We start from the raw sequence: 19,527 nt of genomic DNA on the forward strand, positions 1-19,527 counted from the left end.
AACTCTGTAAGCCAGGCTCACCCTGCCCTTGGAAATGGTGGCAAATGCTGGCTTGGGTGCTTGTTCTAAGTGTGTGCTCCTGATTTTCCGTCTGGTGGGTAAAAGTTCACCTCAGCATGGCAGAGCTGCTGCCTCCTCACCTGGAGCCGCTCCTTCCCGAGCTGGGATTGGCATTTCTGTGTGTTGGAGGATGAGGCTTTCCCCATAAGCCTGTCCCTTCATTTTGGCAGCAGTGGAAGGCAGAAGAAGCCCCTTCCTGGGGTGACCAGGCAGGATCCCTGTTTCTCTTGGCATTAATCAATGGCTGCTAAATAGTGCAGGATTAACAGCTCCCTTGGGAACAGTTCTGGAACTCCAGGGCTGTGCCTGCTTCTGTGGACAATTGATGCTGGAGGCACCTCTGGAATTAGAAGTGACTTGGCAAGGCACAGAAGTGACAGGAGACTGCAGGACATGAGCAAAACACAGTTCACCACCTCCCCAAAAATATCTGGGAGGGATGTTTGATTTTATTCTGTCACATAACTCAGGATGCTGTTTAACCTTCTTCCTTGCAGTGAGAGCACACTGCATCTGACTGAATCATGGAATTGTTGAGGGTGGAAAAGGGCTCCAAGGTCATGGAGTCCCAGCTGTGCCCAAATTGTCCCCAGCCCAGAGCACTGAGTGCCACCTCCAGGTGACACCTCCTGGGGTGGGCACTCCAAAGCTCCCTGGGCAGCCCCTGCCAAGGCCTGAGCACCCTTTCCGTGGAGAAATTCCAGCTGGTGTCCAAGCTGAGCCTCCTCTGGCCCAGCCTGAGGCCGTTCCCTCTCCTCCTGTCCCTGTTCCCTGGAGCACAGCCCGAGCCCCTGGCTGTCCCCTCCTGGCAGGAGCTGTGGAGCTGCAGAGGTTTGATCTGTCTCTTCTCAAAGAGAATTTCCTGTGGCTCTCTGTGACAAATTCAACCTGTGCAGGGCCAGGAGCTGGCCTTTGAGGAGCCTCGTGGGTCCCTTCCAGCTCAGGATATTCTGTGATTCTGTGAAGTGGGGTTCTCCATGCCCTCAGTTTGGTCTGGCTTCCTGAAAAACCAGCCTGGCCAAACTCACTGTCTTTCCCTGTTCTTCCTGAACTCCTGGGGATTCAGCAGTGACTTGGATTTCAGAGGGCTGGGAGTTCCCTCAGAGATGACTGAAGGACTGAAAAGCACCATTTCATTCTTCTGGAGTCCTTTTTTACCCGTGCAGATTAAAGCTGACCATGTTATGTGGCTCATTCCCAGCTCCAGGAGGAAAACTGGGACTTACTGGTGCTCGTGGTGAGTTAGTGGGAAGGCTGGGAGCAGAGCTCAGGTTTCCCGAGCCAACCATTGAAATGGTTTCTTCCCAAGGCAGCCCTGGCAGTGGGAGCCGCAGGAGCAGGGGTGTGGCAGTGTTTGCCAGCAGGACACTGGTGGGTCAGGCTGCAGTGGCCCTGTGACATTCCCTGAGAATGGCATTGGCGCAGGAGAAGGGATGGTGGCTCTTAGGATGCCACCACTTCTGCCTTAATTGGGGCCCAGCTTTTTGTGCTTCCAAATCTCCCATCCCAGTGCCGGGCTGGGGAGCGGAATCTGCCAAGAGAAGTCATAAAATCAGAATATCCTGGATTGAGAGGGAAACCCAGGGATCATCAAACTCCAGGGAGGTTCTGATCACTGGGCAGCAGCATCTGATCTGTTCGTCCAGCACACACAGGTAACAGAAATTGGGCTGCTCAGCTGAGTCCTGAGATGTGCAGGCTGAATATTTTATCTGAGAAAAGATACTTTTAACTTCATTTCATCAGAAGTTTTTGATTTGTAGGATTAAAACTGAAAACATTAAGCAAGGGTTGTTTTGGATCCTCGATCTTCACACTCTCTTAACTGGTTATGTTCCTCCAGGAAGAGAATTCCCCTTTTGACATTGCCTTGCCACTTGTCGCTTAGCCAACTCTTTATTTACCTTTGTGTCATTTCCTTGTGTCTCCACTTTCCCTAACATTTCCCCTGGCTACAGATAAAAATACTTTGCTTTCAGCTTTGTCAAGCCTTCCATGCTCTGCCTGGAAAATCTGTGATGTTCCATCTCCTACATTAACACCCTCCTGTTTGCCAGTGATGCAAACTGCTCTTTCATAATGTCACTCATGGGCAGTTTTGCAAGATTTTAGGGGCTCCATGTCTCAGTCTCACAACCAAAATTACTGATTCTGCTTAAAAAAAAAAAAAATCTGCAGTTTTGTGTGCATCACTGAAAGTTTACAGTAGTCTTGTGCAGCTCTGTATTCTACCAAAGACAATCTCAGACTCAACAGGAATGGGAACCTGATAGTCATGGAAAGATCCAAAGTAGAGTTGCCCCATTTTGTAGCTGAGAGTTGAGGAAGGTGAGATTTACCTGGCCAGACTTTCAGCTAAAAGCACATAAATATCTAAATGAGCTGATGAGTGGTTTCAACTGGCAGTTGTGTTTCTTGTGGTGATTTTAGAATTGCTGCTCAGATTTTTACCTTCTGAGTCTTGTGCTGCTTTTCTGTCTCAGGGGTGTCTCCAGTCCTGCTGAAATCAGGTTTCAGCATTAAACGTCAGTGAACTGAAGACAATCAGAGGTTCAGCAGTGCTTAAAGGGGCTCTGGGAAAGCTGGAGAGGGACTGGGGACAAGGACGGAGGGACAGGACCCAGGGAATGGCTCCCACTACCAGACAGCAGGGATGGATGGGATACTGGGAATTAGGAATTCCTGGCTGGGAGGGTGGGGAGGGGCTGGGATGGAATTCCCAGAGCAGCTGGGGCTGCCCCTGGATGCCTGAAGTGTCCGAGGCCAGGCTGGACAGGGCTTGGGGCACCCTGGGACAGTAGGGGCTGTCCCTGCCCAGGTGGCACGGGATGATCCCGAAGGTCCCTCCACACCCAAACCGTTCAGGGATTCTGCTCTCAATGCTCATCTGTTTGGTGGTGAATTCCAGTTTCAAGCCATACCCCAAAGGGACCTGGAGGGCAGGAACTGAGGGGTTTGTCCCTTGTTGGTGTCCTTTGGAGTCACCCACAGCTGCCCTGTGCCCAGACCCTTCCTGCAGCCTCCTCCCTGTCGCAGCGGTGTCGGTGGCGCCGTCTCGTCCCCGCCTGGGGCGCGGGGCTGGCTTTGGGGGTGACACTTTGTGTGCTCTGCTGTGCTGTCCCCAAGCCCAGCCCGAGCCAGGGGACACGTCTGGGCTGGCTGAGCCCTGCAGGGTGAGCAGAGCTGGGAGCAGCTCCCAGAACCCTGGAAATGTCCCGTCGTGTCACCGTCAAACCGCGGCGCCGCCCGCGCTGTCAGCTCCATCTAGGTGAGACAGTTCAGTACCAGAGCACGGATCTGAGCAATAATTCACTTTTTTTCCCCTTCCATCCCGTGTCTGTGGTGGTCAGGTGGGAGGTCCCATGGAACGTTCCTGCTTTGAGGTGAGCTACTCCCTCAGATGCCAGGTTGAGTCTCTCAGGGCTCGTCCACAGGAATGAAAGCACTTTATTTCCTAGATTTTCAGAGGAAAATAAAATTGGCAGGGTTTATTTCAAAACATCAGAAACTCCTTAGTGAGGAATTAAAGAATTCCTAGAAAACTGGCTGCCTCTCTGCAGGGCTGTAAATTAGAATGATTTCAAAAGAGCACAGACAGCGTGTCATCTTCCTCGTTCTCAAGCAGCAGCTGCCTGAATAAACAGTAACAGAATTGTAGATTCTTCTGGTATTATGTAAATGCCTCCATGCTTTGATGTCCCTCGTGTCATTAGTTTGACACTAGCTGGAATTAATGGCCATAAAACTCTATTACAAACGTGGCAGAGAGATTTCTCCTGACTGCTTCTGATTCCTCCTGTGAGCTCGCTGCCTGTGCCACAGGATTGGGAAAGCTGAAAGTAGGTCAGGGTGATGTGTGTGAGCAGGGATGCTGGAATCACAGCCACAAACAAACAGCACTCGAGTGCTGAAGGGAAAGCTGCTATTTTGAGCCCTTATTTCCATTATCACCATCTCATTCTGCACAACAAGCATGTGGGGGCGGGGGGGGGGATGTTTTGGTCGTGCACCCACAGATGGGATCCAGGAAGGAGGAGAAAAAATACATATTGAGTACATAGAGATAGATGTGTGTGTGTGTGTATTTGTGTGTTTCAAGGGTGACAGTAAATACTGTCACTTCTGAATGGCTCCTCTCCATCTCATGAGAGGCAGAGTGAAAGTGCCAAAATATGTAGGTCAAAAGAAATGAAGTGTTTTGCATCCAAGCAGCAATCAAATGCTGGAATTCCGGGCTGGAATTCCTGGTACCGTGTGGTGGAACGTGGGGCAGGAGTATGGGGATGTGTTCCAGAGCTCCCACACTCCTCACATATTTATCATTCATTCCTTGGCCTCAGAGGGGCTCCCTCCCTGACAGCTCTTGGGGACAAGTGTTGGCTCCCAGCCTGAGCTGAGGAGTTGGGATGTTTTGAACCTGGAGAAGGGTTAATCATGGAGCTGCTGCCTGGCTTCCCTGAGGGCAGTGGGATGAGGAAAGGTGGGAAACAAGGAATATGGTAGGACTGGCTATTTTTAGGCAATAAAAACATAAGCAGGAGGGAGAAAAGGGCAATAAATTTAAACTCATTTTGGCAGTCAGGGGTGGCAGGAGTTTAACCTGTTGGGAAGGTAAAGTGCTAAAAAACTAATGGAGGAAAGTGATTTGTATGGATAGGAAAGACACTCACAGGCCATTTCCAAGGAGGCTGTGTCAAATGTTTTTAAGAGTCTGCAAAAAAATGAGGAAATTAATAAAAATGGAAGCGAGGACTTAGAGCTGGAGAGATTTAAGAACTGCCCAGATTACGGTGCACAGTGATTTACAAGCACTGAAGTGCACGAGTCAAAAGAAGAGGATTTCCACTTTGTTAGAGATAAGAGAAGGCTGGAAGAAAACTGTGAGCTGGAGGGGAGAGTGATGCACAGGAGGCTGCAGGGTTCAGCCCTTTGCCTGCTTTAGTTCTGGTTGTTATCATTTGATAAGGATTAGAGCACGGGCTCCATCCAGGCCGGGGAGCAGGACCCAGGGAAGCTCAGGGATGGGGCTGGGTGTTCCCAGGTGATGGAGAGGGCAGGCACCACCCTGGGCTAGGGGTGTGAAGCATTATTAATTTGTTACCTATTTCATGGAAAGATATCAGAACAAGTAATGACACAGCCAGAAAGAGCCAGCTGGAGTGATAAAAGTGTGAGGAGGCAGCAGGCAAGGTGTAGCTACAGCATGGTGCAGTGAGGATGTTTTTTCATGTATTTTATCTGCTGTAAGTTTTGAGAAGAGTCAGAGTTTTGTGCCCTCCTCGGCCCAAGGAATAGCTCCTGCAAAGTGCTGTTAGTGGATCAAGTGAGCTGGTGTGTGGACCTTGTTCTTCTTCGTGGTTCTGTCAATATTGACTCTCCAAGGAGCACACTTGGAGCTCGTGATCCCCAGCAGAGGCTGTAAGTGCTGCTTTTACCTCTTTTTGTTTTCTTCTCTGGCCCTGATTGCATTTAAAAGAGAAGGATCAGCTCTTGGATGGTGTCAGGGGAGGATTTGGGGCTTGCAGCAGCCAGCACGGGGAGCGTGGCCGTGTCCTGCTGGGGTGATGGGAGCCGGGCACTGCTCCAGCAGGGCCTGGCTGGGCAGCTCTGCCCAGGCTCTGCCAGGCAGAGGGAAGCTCTGGGGACGTGGGGAACGTGTGCTGTCTGCCTGACCCTTGGGAGGAGAGCTCAGGTACCAAATTCCCACTGAGAACACAGCTGGCTTGGTCTGTCTGCTGTGGGCACAGCAGGAGGAGCAGTCCTGGGCTGCCTTAGGATCTAAAGATAAAGAAGTGCTTTGTGTTCAGCTGAAGAGAAATCTGCAGCTTTACTCTCTATGGTAAATGTGCTTGGGTCTCAGAAGGATGAAGCTTAGGGAAGGTTTGAGGTACCAGATCATCATCAGTGGGAAGTGGGGGGTATTTTCTTTTTGCAATTTTGCTGACTTTTTATTCCTCAGGTATCTTTTTTAAATTCACTCTGTGGCTCTTGGGTTTCCTGGGAGCAGGAGGCACTTTGCAAGTCCCAGTCCTGTGTGCAGACTGGCAGCAGATGGTGGTTTGGCTGCTGCTCTGTGTTTGTGGTGTCCTGAGCCCTCTGCAGGTGTTGGCCTCAGCCCAGGATTCCCTGAACTGTGTCTGGTACCAGCCCAAAATCCCAGCTGGACTGGAGGGTATTCCTGGGCCTCTTGTTGAGCAAGAGTAGAACCGCAGAATGGTGTGGGTGGGAAGGGACCTTCCAGGGTTCCACCCACGGGCAGGGACACCTTCCACTGGCCCAGGCTGCTCCAAGCCCTGTCCAGCCTCGCCAGGGACACTTCCAGGGACTTCTCTGGGCACCCTGTGCCAGTCCTCTGCTCCTGAGCCCCCGGGAGTCACCACACACCTGGGAGGGACCAGAGCACATTCTCCAGCTCACAGCTGCTGCTGCTCACCTTCCAAACCCCGGGTTCCCTGTCTGGGTGTGGTGAGTCTCTGGTAACGTTTGCTCATCCCTCCCCCCTTCTCCAGAGCCTTAGAGGAGATCTGTGTCCCTGTCCTAGAAACTGCTTCAATTTTCCTGGGGGAAAGGAACTTCAGACCTGCCTGCCCTGAAAGCCCCTGCAGGGTGACGGTTCCTGTGTCCCTGCATCCCTGTGGGAAAGGGATCAGGCTCAGCAGTGACCTTTGCTGGAGGAGTCCTTGTGCTGGCTCCCTGCTGCTGCCTGTGCCCTTGTGCTGGGCTGCTGCTCTCAGTCCTGCCCTTCTCCTGACCCTGCCTTAACGTGGAGCACGGGCAGGCTCCTCAGCAGCCCGAGCTCTGCTCCAGCCTCTGCCCCCCCGAGGAGCTGCAGTTTGAACTGGAGCATCCCCTGAACCAGGAGGGAGCAGTTTAAATTTGGTAACAGCCCTTTCAGGGGAAATTGCCTTTCCCTGCTCAGAAGGAGGGCTGACAGCTCTGCAGACTGCACTGTCACTGCTGCATGGTGCCAGCTCAGGGGACACGCTGCCCTGCCCGGGCTGCCACCGGCCAAGGAGGGCTGCACTGTCCCCAAAACTCCTTGGGGCTCCTGCCAGGCTGCTCTGGGACTCAGGAGCCTTCTGTAGGGCATTCAAGTGGCACTGTTCACGGAAGCTCAGGTGGTCCTTGTTTTACACCGAGGTTTTGTCCCTCGGGATCTTTGTCACATCACCCCCAGCCCTGTGGGCTCATGGCTCTGGGATCTCCTGCTCAGGAGCTGTGGCCAGGCTGGCACAGGGAGGAGGAGAGTCCAGCTGGTGCTCACAGCTCAGCCTGGAGAAAAGGGGGCTCAGGGGGGACCCTGTGGCTCTGCACAGCTCCTGACAGGAGGGGACAGCCCGGGGATCGGGCTCTGCTCCAGGGAACAGGGACAGGAGCAGAGGGAACGGCCTCAGGCTGGGCCAGGGGAGCTCAGGGAGGACAGCAGCAGGAATTTCCCCATGGAAAGGGTGCTCAGGCCTCGGCAGGGGCTGCCCAGGGAGGTCTGGAGTGCCCATCCCTGCAGGTGTCCCCTGGAGGTGGCACTCAGAGCTCTGGGCTGGGGACAAGGTGGGCATGGGGCACAGCTGGGACTTGATGGTGTTGGAGGGATTTTCCAACCTGGATGATTGCAGAATTCTGGGATCTCTGGGGCTCTCCCCATGCCAGCTCAGTGGGGTCTGGACAGGCCTCCTGTGCCCACTCCTCACTATGATTCTTTTGCCTCAGAATTGATTTTATTCTCGTGTTTCAGGCAAGGCAGCCTGGCAGGGTGCCCCCAGACCTTCCTGTGGGCTCTCCTCAGTTCTGAGGCAGGATGCAGGGCCAGGCAATGGGGCAGGGATTCAGCTGCCTCAGCCCTGGCATTGCTGCCCTGGGCTTGCCACAGGAGATGTTCTCTGCATCACCTGCACCTCACACTGGGCTTGCTGGGCAGGTCTGGGGAGTTTTGCCTGGCTGTGGGTTGAAGTATTCCCTGCCAAGGATGTGCAGAAGGCTCCTGGCTTTAGGAAGGAACCCCAAGTGAAACAGGAGAAGTGTCTCAGTTGTACCACTTGGCTGAGAAAAACCAAACAAAAAGTCCAAGCTGCGACACTTCCACTATCCCAGGTGCTCCAAGCCCCTTCCAACCTGGCCCTGGACACTTCAGGGATCCAGGGGCAGTCACAGCTGCTCTGGGAATTCCGTCCCAGCCTCTCCCCACCCTGCCAGCCAGGAATTCTTTCCAAGATCCCATCCATCCCTGCCCTCTGGCAGTGGGAGCCATTCCCTGTGTCCTGTCCCTCCATGCCTTGTCCCCAGTCCCTCTCCAGCTCTCCCAACACCTGGTGTATTTGCAATGCAGTGGAAATAAGTCATCAGTGATCCTTTTGTTTAAAAACAGAGCTTTGGGTGCCTTTGTTATTAACAGATGAGTCTGTTGCAGGGTGGTTCCAGGTGAGGAGAGGTGGGAGCTGGGAGGAATAAATCTGAGCAGTGCTCAGGATTCCTCACTCCCTGAGCAGCTGATGTTCCCAGTGGGGAGCAGGAGCAGCAGGACGAACAGGGAGCACTTAGAGCAGAGCTGGGAGCTCTCTGCACCTCCATGGTTCCATCTCCCAGTCCATGACAAAGCAATTGCTGCTGGAAATTTCCTCTGGGAGGGAAAAATAAGGAAGGGGGAAAAGCTGGACAAAAAACTGTAGCAACTGCATTTTTTTTCCTTGTAGATTTTTTTTTTTACAAGGCAGAACATGAACCTTGTGTTGAACTTTCAAGTTACTGACTTTGCATCTCTGAAGTTTGGAGATAGTGGTTCTGACAGTCGTAGGCACGGGGCCCTTTTAGCATTCAGGGTTATGTAACCTCATGGAATTTCAGAGGGAAAGCAGTAAAACCCTTCTGGAACTGTCAGCACCCTCTGAAATGCCCTGCGGTTTCTTGAGGGCCTTTCATAGATTCCTGATCTTCTTCCCATCCAGCTCAGTGGTGGAATTGAATTTGCTTCTCATTGCAGGAATTTGAGAGTGCCAGGGCAAGGGGGACTGGGTTCCCAGTGCCACAGGGCAGGGGTGGGTGGGATACTGGGGAGGAATTCCTGGCTGGGAGGGTGGGGAGGGGCTGGGATGGAATTCCCAGAGCAGCTGTGGCTGCCCCTGGATCCCTGGCAGTGCCCAAGGCCAGGCTGGACACTGGGGCTTGGAGCAGCCTGGGACAGTGGAAGCTTGGAATGAGATGATCTTTAAGGCCCCTTCCAGCCCAAACCATTCTGATATTCTATGAAATTAAAGTATTTTGTGTAATCTCAGCCAGCACTGTCTCCTGGGCGTTAAACTTTCCTCTCCTGCAAGGACAGAAGTGTGTTTTCTGCAGAAAGCTGGGTCTGAGGAGCCTGTGAAGGCTCAGCAGGCTGGAAGAACCTCTGCCATCCTAAGGCCAGCACCTTTGCCCAGAGCAAGGAAAGCAGACTCTGCTCGTGCTCTGCCCAGCTGGGTTTGGAGTTAGCCCAGGGCTGGACACTCCACAGCCTCTGTGGCCACCCTGCCCAGGGTCCTGTCCCCTCCGATCGCAGTTCTCAGCAGGATGGAACTGCTGTATTTCACTTTGCCAGGAGGAAAGGGAGGGAGTAACCAGCTCTGACAGCTCTGCTCTGGGTGAGCTGTCCTCCATCAGGGCTGCCAGCTTAGTGCCTTAGATATTCATTAAATGCAAAAACTTCTTGGAATCTCGAGCTCTTATGCTCTTGGATAAAAATGTACAGCCTCCCTTTGGGTGACTGGGTGACAGCTTTTTCCGTGTAGTTCCTGTCTGTGCTTATCCCTTAGATTTTGGGGATTAGTGAAGCTTGTCTGCAAAACTCACTCATGGGGATTTTCAGACCCTTCTCTCTGAAGTGACCTAGACAATATTTTATTTTACAAAATGATGAGAGTGATAATAAAGCATTGAGGGGATATTCCTGCAGGATACTCCATGTTTACTCTAAAGCCAGCAGGCACAAGGAGAGCCTGAGCATCTTGAGGGATGGGCCCTGTGACCTTTCAGGGGAAACTTTTGCTTCCCTTACCCTGAAGAATGTCTGGAAATAATGTCCTGGGCAAGGGAAGGAGACCCTGGAATGCCTTGGCTGCCTGTGGGGTTTTTACCTGATGTTCCAGGTAGATTCCATCCTGTACAACACCACTGGGCAGCAGATTGAAGGGATGTGTGCCTGAAAATCAGACAGGACATGCAGGCAAAGTTCTCAGGAATCCCTCAGATGGGAATCAGATGTTGCTCCTGGTAATAAATGTCCTGAGAACAGACAGTTCCTCACACAGGCACCAAGCACTCCCCAAACAGCCCCAGCCTCGTGTGGAATCCTTACAGCATCCAGTCTGGGGAAGGAAAGGCTCCAGGGAGACCTTGGACCCTGAAGGGGCTCCAGGAGAGCTGGAGAGGGACTGGGGACAAGGATGGAGGGACAGGACACAGGGAATGGCTCCCACTGCCAGAGGGCAGGGATGGATGGGAGATTGGGAATTGGGAATTCCTGGCTGGGAGGGTGGGGAGGGGCTGGGATGGAATTCCCAGAGCAGCTGTGGCTGCCCCTGGATCCCTGGCAGTGCCCAAGGCCAGGCTGGACACTTGGAGCAGTCTGGGACAGTGGGGGGTGTCCCTGCCATGGCAGGGGTGGCACTGGATGGCTTTGAGGTCCCTTCCAGCCCAAACCATTCCACGGCTCTGATTCTGAAGCTCCTTTTTAAGGCTGCAGATCCCACACCCTGCAGAGGGAGATGTGTCTGGGGGACTTTCATTCCCTGTGAGGCTGATGGGAACTGATTGGCATGGCTGATAAAACTGCTGCTCTCTGGGGATTGCAGCAAGGCCAACTGTGCCTCCCCATCCCAGGGTGATCGGGGCAGGTTTCGTTCCCTTTGGGATCCACTGCAGGACTGCAGCTCCCAAGCCTCCTTTTCCCGTTTTCCCTGCTGGCTGCTGGCAGGGCCCTCTCCTGGCTGCTCTCTCAGTAACTTTGAAGCTCCTTAACCCCGAGCTGGAGGTCTGGCCTGTGACCTGCCAAGATTAGCATCTCCTGCAGGGCAAAGGCTTTAGAGGGTAATCCTGTGCTCAGAGAGCCCCTGGCTGGACATTCCCTGGGGTGTCCTGCGTGCCAGCAGCTCCGGGAGCGTGTCCTGCCCCGGCTCCCAGCTCCCAGCCTGGGCACGGGGGTAGGTGGCCACAAGGGCACTTTTGGCTGGATTAGCTGTGAATTGGGTGATGTGACCGCGCTGACCTGAGCAGAGAGATGATCAAACAAACAATTCCACGCTGTCAGCAGCCCTGCTGAACGTTCCACCCTCATCCTGCCCTGGGAGCAGTGCACGGAAGGTGCTGCTTGCATGGGATCCTTGTTTGTCCTTTCAGAAGCAAGTTTGCTTTGTAAGTACGTTGTTAATGGTCTTTTTTCCTTTAAGCAAGACTTTGTAAGCTCTAATCCTACATTGGTTTATATCATCAGGGCTCGTAACCGGATTTTCAGCTATCAGCAAGCTTTAATACTTGCTAAAATTGCTTTACAGGTCTGTGGGATCTGTCAGAGTCGCATTTTGCGTGGCGTGCATTTATCTGCTGCTGCTGCACATTCACAGGCACTGGCAGCACTGTGTCTTGGAAGAGTTTGGCTTCTCCTTTTTGTTGTTTTGTGTCTTCTGTTGGTAGGTCAGAGGCAGAACATGTTTGGGGAGCTTGGGTTTGGAACCGAAAAATCCTCTTTTCCCAGTCCTCGGGAAATCTGAGATCATGTTTTGTGTTCCAGGTTTGATAAGGGGAAGCTGAATATTGGGATGGGGTGGGGACAGCAAATAAGCTGGAAGTGTCCACATTATGGCACATAACTTGGAAAACATTTTGGGAATAGCTGAGGGGGTTTGCTGATGCTGACTGTGATCCAGAAATCTTTGTTGTCCTGGCTCTGGCAGGGGTAGCTGGGTCCTGACTGGCCCAAGGAAGGGGTGGCTGGTCCAGGCTTGTCCCTGTGGCTGGCCCCGCTCTGCTCTCCTCTCCCTGCTCCAGAGCTGCCTGCATCCCTCCTTGCACCGGGATTCCTGCTGGGAAGCACTGCCTGGTTTGGGTTTTTAATTTGCATCTGTTGTGAAAATATTGTGTGAAGAATATCCCAGTCTTGGGTTTGGATTGGGAAGGATTTGGCAGAGGCAGCTCCCAGCTGCTCCTGATCCAGCTCCCAGCCAGCTCTGGGGCTTTGCTGCAGCTCAGGGCTTGCAAACACTGACTGAGTTTTGTTCAGCTTGGTTTCATCTGGTGTCAAATGGAAATATTTCCCATCACAATTCCTTTTGTCTCCTGCTGCTCCCTCCTTCTCCAGCCGCGGGTGTGGTTCCCCTCTGTATTGAAAGGCATGAACACAACCTGGCTACTAAAACTCCCCCCAAAGTGGAGGGGTTTCTTCAGGTTTACCTTTCTGACCCTAATTTTATGTTCTTTCCTGTGAAATCTTTAATTGTGGCAATATGCCAATATATTTTTAGTGCTAACAAATAGATTTGTTTGAAATATTCAGAGTTCAAGCAGTGGGTGCTCTCCATCAGCCTCAGTGTGGGTCCAACCCAGCGCTCTGTTAATGTCATAATATCATAATATCATCTCTGAAGAAGTTCTTGAATGTTTTTAACTGCTCCCAGGCTCTTCCTCACACTGTCAAGGACTTTTAGTGTCTTTTTTTTTTTTTTTTTGGCTTTAAATAGTTTTATAGACACACGAATGACAGGCTCCTGTCTAGAGGAATTTACAGTGGAATCTAATTAAATCCCTTGCTGTTCTGTACTACAAATAATGGTAAATAATAATAATGTCTCTTGACACATTGCAGTGGCACTTTATCTCCAAAGCACTTTGCAAAGCTAAATAAAATAGTACCAAAATTACCTTATATTATCAAATAAAATATTAATCAAAATTTTCTCCTGAAATTAGCTGCTCCAAGCTCGGACAGTGTTGCCCAGGCTGGGTTTTCCACAGGGGGTTGCTGTCCCCCACGTCCCCTGTCCTTTGTCAGGGGCAGGCAGGGGTGGTGTCACCCTGCCTGGGACCTGCTGCGTGCCCCTGCTGGAGTCAGCCACGGCAAACGGAGTCACCGAGCAGAGTAAAAGCTCAGAGCTCCGGCAGAAAAGCAGCGAGCCCGTGCCAAACTGCTGCTGGGGCTGCAGGGCTGCTTGGGGTGGGTGGGATCGGGGCAAGGGATGGGATCGGGGCAGGGATGGGATCGGGGCAGGGATGGGATCGGGGCTGGGATGGGATCAGGACAGGGATGGGATCAGGACAGGGATGGGATCGGGGCCGGGATGGGATCGGGGCAGGGACGGGATCGGGGCAGCGATGAGATCAGAGCAGGGCAGGGATCAGGGCAGGGATGGGATCGGGGCAGGGACAGGATCGGGGCAGGGACGGGATCGGGGCAGGGACGGGATCGGGGCCGGGATGGGATCGGGGCCGGGATGGGATCGGGGCAGGGATGGGATCAGGACAGGGATGGGATCGGGGCCGGGATGGGATCGGGGCAGGGACGGAATCAGGGCAGCGATGGGATCAGAGCAGGGCAGGGATCAGGGCAGGGCAGGGATCAGGGCAGGGACGGGATCGGGGCAGGGATGGGATCAGGACAGGGATGGGATCGGGGCAGGGATGGGATCAGGGCAGGGATGGGATCAGGGCAGGGATGGGATCAGGACAGGGATGGGATCGGGGCAGGGATGGGATCAGGACAGGGATGGGATCGGGGCAGGGATGGGATCGGGGCAGGGATGGGATCAGGGCAGGGACGGGATCGGGGCAGGGATGCGATCAGGACAGGGATGGGATCAGGGCAGGGATGGGATCAGGACAGGGATGGGATCAGGGCAGGGACGGGATCGGGGCAGGGATGCGATCAGGACAGGTCTGCTCGGAGTGGATGGGATCAGGACAGGGATGGGATCAGGGCAGGGATGGGATCAGGGCAGGGACGGGATCAGGGCAGGGATGGGATCAGAGCAGGGATGGGATCAGGGCAGGGATGGGATCAGGGCAGGGATGGGATCAGGGCAGGGATGGGATCGGGGCAGGGATGGGATCAGAGCAGGGATGGGATCAGGGCAGGGATGGGATCAGGGCAGGGATGGGATCAGGGCAGGGATGGGATCAGGGCAGGGATGCGATCAGGACAGGGCAGGGATCAGGGCAGGGATGGGATCAGGACAGGGATGGGATCAGGACAGGGATGGGATCGGGGCAGGGATGGGATCAGGACAGGGCTGCTTGGAGTGGATGGGATCAGGGCAGGGATGGGATCAGGGCAGGGATGGGATCAGGACAGGGACGGGATCAGGGCAGGGATGGGATCAGAGCAGGGATGGGATCAGGACAGGGATGGGATCAGGACAGGGATGGGATCAGGGCAGGGATGGGATCAGGGCAGGGATGGGATCAGGGCAGGGCAGGGATCAGGGCAGGGCAGGGATCAGGACAGGGATGGGATCAGGGCAGGGATGGGATCAGGACAGGGATGCGATCAGGACAGGGATGCGATCAGGACAGGGCTGCTCGGAGTGGATGGGATCAGGGCAGGGATGGGATCAGGACAGGGATGCGATCAGGACAGGGCTGCTCGGAGTGGATGGGATCAGGGCAGGGCTGCATTGCCTGCTCGGGGTCCTGTTCTCCTGGCAGACAAGGGGTGGGAGTGTTGTGCTCCCTGGAATTTGGCTTTCCCAGTGTGTGTAAGTGTAAAAGTTCCATTTTATTTGTGTTTCCTTGGACCAGCATCTCTCTGGGATCTGTTCTGTGCCTGGGAGGGTGCTGGGTGGGTGCTGCTCTGGGACACCCAGGTGGAATTTTGGGACAGGGGCAGGCAGAGCTCGTGTCCTGCTCCTGCCCCGGGTGGCACTGAGGACAAGGTGCCAGCACCGCCGTGTCCCTCCATGTGACCCTCAGAGGGACCGAAGCCCCGGGAAGCTCCTGCCTGGAAATAAAATATGTATAGAATAACGTATCATACATAATTTACATATATTTATAAATAGAAAAAATTATGTATAGGCATATAATATAAAACACATGAAAATATATAAGCTATACATGGTAAAATATATTTTATAACATAAAGTGTAATGTGCATGAAAACATAGAAAATGTATTATAGAATATATATAAAGTATATATTATAGATATATACTTTATGCTATATATTTATACTACATTTAATTATCACATGTATAACATAAATTATCCCATGTATTACATTATTATAGAATGTGTTATAATTTAATTTATTATTAAATATTTTTATGATTAATGAGAAGTCATATTTAATATTTACCTCTAATCAGAGGTTTGGACATGTTTCAAACTCCAAGGAATCCCCTCCTGCTCCTCTAAACCCAAACTCTGAGCAAACTGTGGAACCCGCTGATGATTTGTACTGGTGACCTTGTTTTATGATCTAAAACAAACTCCAAGCCCCACAAAAGCCATTTTTCATCTTATTCTTTCTCAATCATGTTGTTGTTATTATTATTGTTATTGTTATTGTTATTCTGGAATCTCTGCCCACCTTGCTGTGAGCTCTCAGCCCACCTGACACCTCCAGGTTGTTGTTTTATGGACCAGGGTTGTGTTTTTAATGAATTCTTCCCTTCTGGTCCTTCTGTGCCTTAACATTGGGGTTGTTTTTAGTAACTACAGTTTTGCACTGAATTAAGGGTTATATCCAGGGATATTTTGTGATGAATTTCATCTCCTGAGCTCCAGGCTTGCAGGTATTGTCAGCCTAAGTGAAGGTAAAAATTTTAAAAGCATAAAGAGATGTAGAGAATGTTGTATGGGGGATGAGAGAAGGAGTCCCTGTAAATACTTCTGTGTTTCTTTCCAGAAGAAACTGGAACCACTTTAAAACTCTACTGTTGTGCTCAGAAGAGCTGATAAATTCAGGCCTCCTTAAAATGGAAATAAAGCTAAAAGGCATTAGTCTGGGTATTAACTTTGAACCTTTCCACTGAGTTTGTCCTGTTTAAAGCCTCAGAACTTATGGTTTTGTTCCTTTTGTACAACTGGAGGCCTTGGACCAGGACAGCACTTCCATGTGAGTCTGTTCTTGATGTTACATGTGCCTCAGGACACAGAAATCCCCATTATTCTGTGTCTTGTATTTGAAGAGCTGGATCAAACCAGTCAAAAATGAATGTTATGGTCTCTGGTTTGGCTGCCAGTCCCCGTTACCTGGGGATTCCCATCCAAATGTCACATGGTGCAACGATCCATTTTAAATATTTCAATATTTGGCTTTTGACTGGGTCATTTTCTTCTCCCATGTCAGTATTCCCAGGAGAAATCATGGATGAGAAGATGTCCTACAAGGAGTTCCTGGATCGCAACGACTCCTGGTCAGCAGAGGAGAGGGACCTGTGCTTCAAACCCATGGACATGGCTGGTAGGATGGCTCAGGAGCTGGAGCACCCTGACTTACCAGCTGGGGGACATCATGGACTGCGGGCTCCATCCCTGAGGGGGCTCCTGCTCCCCTCATGGACTGCGGGCTCCTTCTCCCCTCATGGACTGCGCGCTCCATCCCTGAGGGGGCTCCTTCTCCCCTCATGGACCGCGTGCTCCATCCCTGAGGGAGCTCCTTCTCCCCTCATGGACTGCGCGCTCCATCCCTGAGGGGGCTCCTTCTCCCCTCATGGACTGCGTGCTCCATCCCTGAGGGAGCTCCTGCTCCCCTCATGGACTGCGTGCTCCATCCCTGAGGGGGCTCCTGCTCCCCTCATGGACCGCGTGCTCCATCCCTGAGGGAGCTCCTGCTCCCCTCATGGACCGCGTGCTCCATCCCTGAGGGGGCTCCTGCTCCCCTCATGGACTGCGCGCTCCATCCCTGAGGGAGCTCCTGCTCCTCTCATGGACTACGGGCTCCTGCTCCCCTCATGGACTGTGGGCTCCATCCCTGAGGGAGCTCCTGCTCCCCTCGTGGACTGCTGCCTCCATCCCTGAGGGAGCTCCTGCTCCCCTCATGGACCGCGCGCTCCATCCCTGAGGGGACTCCTGCTCCCCTCATGGACTGCGGGCTCCATCCCTGAGGGGGCTCCTGCTCCCCTCATGGACTGCAGGCTCCATCCCTGAGGGGGCTCCTGCTCCCCTCATGGACTGCGCGCTCCATCCCTGAGGGGGTTCCTTCTCCCCTCATGGACGGTGGGCTCCATCCCTGAGGGGGCTCCTGCTCCCCTCATGGACCGTGGGCTCCATCCCTGAGGGGGCTCCTGCTCCCATCATGGACGGTGGGCTCCAACCCTGAGGGGGCTCCTGCTCCCCTCATGGACTGCGGGCGCCATCCCTGAGGGGGCTCCTGCTCCCCTCATGGACGGCGGGCTCCATCCCTGAGGGGGCTCCTGCTCCCCGGCCTTCGGCAGCCCCCAGGCTCCCCAGGCTGGGGCCCGGCTCAGGGGATCACCCTGGGGATGGGGGTGAGGGAGGGGTGACCTCTCCATGGTCGTGGCCAGCACGGCTGGATGTGGCCGTGCTGCAGGGCAGGGAGGCTCCAGGGGGATCAGGACAGGCTGGATCCACGGGCCAAGGGCCGGGTGCTGCCCTCAGGGCACCGTCACCCCACGGGACCCCCAGGCCGGGCACCGGGGCTGGTGAAATGGCTGGACACGAGCCCAGGGGTGCCCGGGTGGGCAAGAGGCCGACAGCCCCTGGGCCGTGCCAGCCCCAGTGTGAGCACAGCCCAGGGCAGGGATTGTCCCCTGTGCCGGCCCTGCTGAGGCTGAGGGACCCCCTGGAATCCGGGGGCAGCTCTGGGCCCCTCCCAGCAGGGGAGCCCTGGAGGGGCTGGAGCGTGTCCAGGGAATGGAGCTGGGAAGGGGCTGGAGCCCCAGGAGGGGCTGAGGGAGCTGGGAAGGGGCTCAGCCTGGAGAAAAGGGGGCTCAGGGGGGACCTTGTGGCTCTGCACAGCTCCTGACAGGAGGGGACAGCCCGGGGGATCGGGCTCTGCTCCAGGGAACAGGGACAGGAGGAGAGGGAACGGGCTCAGGCTGGGCCAGGGGAGCTCAGGGTGGAAATTGGGAAATCAACAGTGGTTAAGTGTAGGAAGGGGCTGCCCAGGGCAGTGGTGAGTCCCCATCCCTGGAAGTGTTCAAAACCCAAGCAGACACAGCATTTTGTGTTGTGTTTTGGGGGTGTTTGGTCAAAGGTTGGAGTTGATGGTCTCTGAGGTTTTTTCCAACCCTTAATAGTTCTGGGGTTCTCTGCCCAGAGCAGGTTTTGGGGGACTCCCACAGCCGAGCTGCTGTGGGGTCTGTTGTTGTCGGGCCTCACTCCCTGATTGGGGTGGCCCGGAAAGGTGGAAAAGTCTCTCCTCCAACCCGAGCTTCCAAAGAAAGACTCGGTAGTCTTCAGCTGTCCGGTCTCAAGGTAGTTTATTGTGTGTTATCCAAAAGATTTCTCCCTGAGCTGCTGCGGTCCGTTCAGCAGTCAGGCAAGGGCACACTCCGACGCCCAGGGGGCTGGTGCCCTCTTTTATATCATACATTGTGTGTTAAATGTTTATGGTTTTCCCCCAATGCCCATCACCTGTACTGAACAGTGACTTTCTACTCTAAACCAACCTGTGAGTGCCAACATCACCAAGAACATGGAGGTTAGGAAGGAGAAGGAAAGAGGACAGGGCACGCCCAAGTCCCTCCATCTTATAACTTCTGACCCCCATGTACAAAACTCAGACCCCTCTGTACAAGGCCTAAAACCCCCCTGTACAGCACTCAAAAACTCTTCCTCTCACTTTGTGACTACTTCTGCTATAATATCTAAACTTTTGTGATTTCTTGTTCTTCCTGTGAGGCTGGTAAATTGTTCCATGGGTCAGGTTCAAAGCCACAGGGGTCTGCGGCTGCATGCCAGGGTCTCAGATGCTTTTGACCTGGGCCCGGAGCATCCAAGAGTGCCCGAGGGACGTTCTGGGTTCCGACACGCTGCTGTGAGCACTGTGGGTTTCAGTGCAGACCTCCCCCGAGCTGTCCCTCTGACCTGCAGTGTCCCCAGGCAGTGTCCCTCTGTCACAGCCTGCCCTGCCCTGCAGCTGGGACTGTCCCCTGGCCTCTGCAGCTGCTGGCACTGCTGAGCACGAGCTGCACCCTGTGCAACCCAGCCCTGCACACAGATACGCTTTCACCCAGCAGATTCCCCTCAATATTCTCCTTTTTCCCCCTCATTTTTTAAAATTAAATTGCTTGCTGGCTCCAGGAGCACCTGAGAAATGTGGGTCCTGCCCAGATCATCCCAGGCAGTCAATCTGGAAAGATACAGGCTGGAATTTCTTTTTTTAATATCTTTTTGAGTACTGTAGGCGTGCTTAGTGCATGATTTTCTTACTGACTGAATCTCTGTGAGAGATGCAGTGAAGACCTGATGTATTTTTACAAGGCTAAGAAATGATTCATGGAAGAACTGGAAAAGCCTCAGGTTTGTTGGGGTTTCCCTCCTGTT

General features: G+C 53.5%; 1 protein-coding gene across 3 annotated transcripts in view; it reads left to right on the top strand.

Annotated features, from left to right (window-relative positions):
- MAP4 (microtubule associated protein 4) overlaps positions 1-19,527 on the top strand; it is a 147,476-nt gene that overhangs the window by 69,900 nt on the left and 58,049 nt on the right. For all 3 annotated transcript variants that reach the window (XM_068176517.1, XM_068176525.1, XM_068176531.1), the window contains one exon: positions 16,367-16,480. In XM_068176517.1, the coding sequence (XP_068032618.1) occupies positions 16,367-16,480 (114 nt within the window). The remainder of the gene's footprint in view (positions 1-16,366; positions 16,481-19,527) is intronic.

The sequence above is a fragment of the Anomalospiza imberbis genome, chromosome 1 (assembly GCF_031753505.1).
Source record: "Anomalospiza imberbis isolate Cuckoo-Finch-1a 21T00152 chromosome 1, ASM3175350v1, whole genome shotgun sequence".
NCBI classification, from domain to species: Eukaryota; Metazoa; Chordata; class Aves; order Passeriformes; family Viduidae; genus Anomalospiza; species Anomalospiza imberbis.